The 5,443-nt window shown below is 34.0% G+C and overlaps 1 protein-coding gene across 1 annotated transcript; it reads right to left on the bottom strand.

The window, feature by feature from the left end:
- Positions 1–1,769: 1,769 nt before the first annotated feature.
- On the bottom strand, positions 1,770–5,065 carry LOC131643307 (multicopper oxidase LPR2-like). The gene is made up of 4 exons (XM_058913496.1): positions 4,626–5,065; positions 2,465–3,922; positions 2,283–2,364; positions 1,770–2,199 (listed from the first exon to the last, which is right to left on the bottom strand). The coding sequence occupies exons 1-3, from the start codon at positions 4,860–4,862 to the stop codon at positions 2,311–2,313; spliced, it is 1,749 nt and encodes a 582-aa protein (XP_058769479.1). The 5' UTR covers positions 4,863–5,065; the 3' UTR covers positions 1,770–2,199; positions 2,283–2,310.
- Positions 5,066–5,443: the final 378 nt, after the last annotated feature.

Here is a 5,443-nt window from a genome sequence, read left to right as displayed (position 1 = left end):
GATAGATTGGTACAAGGAGAGACTAGTGGCGAAGGGGTATGCAAAATAATTTGGAGTTGACTACACTAAAGTATTTGCTCTAGTGGCCAGATTAGATACCATTTGATTGATACTTGATTTGGCTGCTAAAGACAGTTGGTATGTTTCTTAGTTAGATGTTAATACCGCATATTTTCATGGTGAATTTAATGAAGATATATTTGTGAAGCAACCATTAGGACATGAGAAAAAACTTGAAGAGGGCAAAGTTTACAAGCTTAAAAAGGATTTGTATTACCTTAAGTAAGCCCCAAGAGCACGGTATAGCAAGATAGAAGCATACTCTATTCAACAAGTTTTTAATAGTAAGTCTTTATATTGATGATTTAACTATACCGAGAATGATAGGAATATATGTAATGAATTCAAAAATTCAATGAAGGTAGAATTTGACATGAAGTGTTAACAAGGTTTGGAATGAATAATAGTAACTCAAAACAGAGTCCTATTGTGCCATGAACAAAGTTATCGAAGAATAATGAAGGAACCAAAGTTGGTGCAAGTTTATACATGAATATGGTTGCAAGTTTCATGTATTTGATTGTAACAAGACCTGATTTAATGTATAGAGTAAGTCTCATTAGTAGATTCATGTATTGTCCAACTGAATTTCACTGGCTTGTAGCAAAAAGGATACTAAGGTATCTCAATGGTACAACTGAATTGGATATTTAAAAAAAAAAAAGACAATTCAAACTTGATGGCATACACTAACAATGACTTTGTTAGTGATTTACATTATTAGAGGAGCACTTCTGAATTTGTTTTTTTGCTTGGTTTTGCAGTAGTGTCTTGGTTCTCTAAAAAATAGTCTGTTGCAACATTATCCACTAATCACTAATGAGGTTGAGTATGTAGCTGTTGTATTTTGTGTTTGTCAATATCTTTAGTTAAGGAGGGTGTTAGAGAAGCTTGGTCACAAAGAGAAAAGGAGCGCTATGATTCGGTGCGATAATGACTCTTCAATAAAGCTTTCAATGAATTTAGTTTTTCATAATAGAAATGATAGAAACAAGCACATTGATATAAGATTTCAATTTTTGAGAGATTCGGTAAGAGATAAAGTTGTGGAATTGAGCTACTGCAATTATCAAGAATAGATTGCAGATATAATGACAAAGCTCATAAAGTTAGATCAATATTTAAAACTTCGTAAGATGATGAAATGGTTCAAGCTTCAAATATAAACTAAATGCATTTCTTCAATATTTGACACATCTTTTTCTTCATCACCCTCTGAGCAAAAATATCTAAGGTGCTAAAGTATTTCTTCAAATCATCACATTCTTTGTCTATGTCCTATTGTGTCCCACTTTCTTGTGTAATAACTTCATGCTCTTCAGAATGTAATTCCGTCCAAAATATAAGAATGAGAACCAATGGAACATACTCTCCTTGTACTTAAAGAGATGCAAGTTCATATGCATAAAGAGGATTATGAATTGTCATTATGAAGCGTCCATGGGCAACTTTGTCAAATTCACTCTTTCAAACTCTTTTGAATGTGATGTTTACGCTTTCTTAACACGATGCATATAATCTTGCGTAAAAAAGAGTATTGTGGCGATACTCAATGTTAATGATACTTTTCTAAAATGAGATCTTGATTGAACCAAGTTGAAGCTTCAACATGAAGTTAAATACATCTCAACTTCCATAGAGATCTCATATGCTACTATCCGCAACATATATCAACCATATTAAACAAACAAATATATTTAAGAATGAACAAAATCAAATAGATCAATCATAAATATCAACTGACAACTATTTATAAAATCAAACAAATCATAACAGTTGAGGGATTGACAACCCTCCTAAACTTATCCGATAACCATCATAAAATGATACTCACATTCATCTATTCTAAGGAATATTAGTTCTCATAAAGACCGTTCATATTCTTGCCTATGCCATGTCCCAAATTCATCACAAAAGCAAATGCATTTTATCTCACTACATTATTTTATTCAACTATATAGTAAAAACTTCCTTGCTAATGTTTATGAATCAACGAAGTGCTCAATTTTGAACAAACTATTACAATTTCGTGTATATGTATTATTTTGATGTGAAACACCTATAAACTGCTTAGCTTCTTAATGGTCACAAGAAAGCAACTTCATGATTATCACATCACGTTACATGTATGTCATTTTCCTACAATACAAAATAAACCTGTGAGCTGAACTCATTAAGCATATAAAAAACATAAGAAACAAATGTAGCCTATATATACTCACATGTTACCATTGTTGGCTCTCCTAAGCCTCACTTGATGATCTTCAATGGTCTCATCATAGCATTATCTTCATGGTCCAATATCTACATAAAAATGACAATATGTCATGCATTGCAATGCAATAACACAATAATAAGTATCAAAATACAAGTATAGTTTTGTTAAGAATAAATAGCAACTTACATGACAATGATAAGCGTAACCAGGTCCTGAGGTTGCATCAAACTCATACGATGCATTGGTATGTATGTAACCAAACCTCACAACAATCTTAGTAACAAACCCAGGTCTCATCTTAAACACATTCTTCCACCCTTTCTCATAATTCGGCACCTTAACTTTCTTCCCACTTGCATACTTCTCCACGTGGCACTTCACAGCATCGTTAACTTTCGTCATACAATCCTTAAAATCATCCGCTTTCACCAGCTCCGTCTGATCCAACACCTTAAACAACCCCAAATGAATATGAAGCGGGTGATTATCATCCGTCAAATTAATCACATACCACACTTCAGTGGACCCAGCCTTCGGAGTTTCCGTAACTGGATCATCATATGGTTTCCCATTCAGATACAAATGAGTGGGTTCATCAATATTACTAGTATACTCATACATAGCAATGTACCGTGTCTGCGTTACACTCGATAAATCAGCAACCGGATACTCCACAAGTTTTTTCGGTATCCGTGACGTGTCAACCTCTTTATCCGGTGAGATTATAAATTTCATAACATTACCACTTAACTCATCAACCGGATCACCGGAAGGGTAAGGATACGGTGCATCATTAGCTAGAATAGCTACATTACTCTTTGATTTCGAAAAATCAACTATAAAATCTGTGATCTCAGATGGCCCCACGAGAGTCTTATTACTTGCAGCTGGTTTTGTAATATAAGCAGAATCAGATGCCACGTGGACCAATCTTAGACCGTTGGTGAAGAACAATCTAAAGAATCTAGCGTTGCTTGCGTTGATTATACGGAATCTATATTTACGACGTCGTACGGTTAAACGAGGCCAAGCTTTTCCGTTAACGATAATGGCGTCGCCGAAATACTCCGGTTGCCACTGTGGATGAATCGAAGGGTTGTTCCCGGTTGAGTTCATGTAAATCGAACCGTCGGTTTTGAAGCTACGGTCGAAGAGAACCAACGGTCGATCGTATTCGTCACCGTGAGGTAATTGTAACGGGGTTTCGATGTTAGGGTGACGTATGATGTAGGACCCGATTAAGCCAGCGAGAAGGTTGACTCTGGTCAAACCCATAGCGTGATCGTGATACCATAAGTTTCCAGGGTGTTGGTTATTTGAATAGTGATAGGTTTGGTTTGTCCAAGTGGGTCCCTTGATTTTGAAGCTTGAGGTGAACCATGAGTTGGCGTTTCCGTCGCTTTCGGAGTGGTGGATTCCACCGTGGAGATGGACCACGGTGGGGATGCCGTGGGTTGTTTTGGTCAAGGCGGTGGGGATTGTTGGGTCCCATGGAAGTATGTGGTTTGGAGGGAGGTGATTTTGCCACGTCACGTGGGTGGTGATTCTGTGGAGAGCTTCGATTGTTGGGCCAGGAATGCTTGCTTTTTGTTTGGTTAATCCGTAAGCGTAAACGGTTGTTGGTGGAAGATCTCTGTGGAATTTCTGCAAATAAAATAAAAGTTGTGGTGCATGTTAGATTTCATAAAGTCAAATAAATTCGAAATGAATTCAGATGAATACGGTATTTAATGTTGAAATTAATTCATTTAAGACTACGACAACAGCATGACTAGAAAACTAAACAATGCTCTAAAGTGGAGAATGCATTTCTCACTATCAGTGTCAGAGCCTGAGTGGATGACACTCAGAAAGTTGGGAGGAACTAATTTTTTCTTAATAATTATTATTAATTAATTAATGTAAAAGATCATTTTAGAGCATGTGGTCCACTATGCATGGTGAATAAAATGTCTTATTTTGAAAAAACAATTTAAAATTTGAATTAATTTATTAATTAGTTTACTAAAAATAATTTAAAAATAAAAAACTTTGTATTATCAATAATCATGTGAAGTGTGAACCATGTAAAACTACAAAGAAAAAATATCTATCAAAAAAGTACTATCATCAACTGCTATCAATCTATCATCACACATAACTTGAAGATAAGAACTCAGAGCGAAAATTCATGAAATTTGTTTGGTATAGTCTTGGCAATTATCGATAAAAACAGAAGACACTTAAAAGGCGGAGATATTCACATGAAAAACTTCAGCTCAAAAACAAAATTTAATAGAATAAAGTTTACTAAACAAACAGATTTAATGAGTTAAACAATTAATAAAAAGTAAAAAACAACACATACCCATTTTTTCTTGAACATGCCAATCTTGAAAGACTTTGATTTGGGGACGCCATCTACAACGTCGTAGCCATAGATTTTTGGCATATGTGGAAGCTCATCAACAAACATTTCAAGCTTCGAAGCATTTACCAGTTTGAGTGTATCTATTGATGATGGTGATGCCGATGATGATGAAGTAACGAAACATAATAAAAGTGCTGAAAGAGTGAGTAGTTTCAAGAACAGTGTTTTCTCCATAGCTACCTTGTTGTAACTTGAATTTGTTTGCTGAAAGAGAGAATGAGAAGGCTTTTGTAGTCAGAATTCAAAACACGGTAATTGAATCCAACGGTTGGTATTGTTTCGTCACAATCACTAACTTGAAACGTGATTCGTTGGATTTGTATTCAACGAATCTGATTCACAGATTGCGTTGGTTTGTGACTTAGCAAATGAGCTTGGAAATGGAAAAGGTATTTATAGACAGAAAATTGGTTTAGTTAGAAAGAAAAAAATGGGCCATATTTGGCAATTATAAAATTTATTAGTATATCATTTTAATGCATGTGAAACGTCTTTTTGCTATGTATATACAATTTTCTCTTTGTTATTCTTTTTATTAGTATGGATTTTTTTAATTATACAATTTAATATTTTAATGTATTGTCTATTTTAATATATTTTCCATAATAAATTTAATATATATATATATATATATATATATATATATATATATATATATATATATATATATAGTATATTGAATAGCGAATTTTGAAATTGAACATTCTAGATGTTGAAGTCAACATTTTCCTAGAGAATTTAGAAAAACATATTAT

The sequence above is a fragment of the Vicia villosa genome, linkage group LG1 (assembly GCF_029867415.1).
Source record: "Vicia villosa cultivar HV-30 ecotype Madison, WI linkage group LG1, Vvil1.0, whole genome shotgun sequence".
Classification (NCBI taxonomy): domain Eukaryota; kingdom Viridiplantae; phylum Streptophyta; class Magnoliopsida; order Fabales; family Fabaceae; genus Vicia; species Vicia villosa.
Note: the sequence above shows the minus strand (reverse complement) of the source record. Positions and strands in the feature narration are given on the sequence as shown.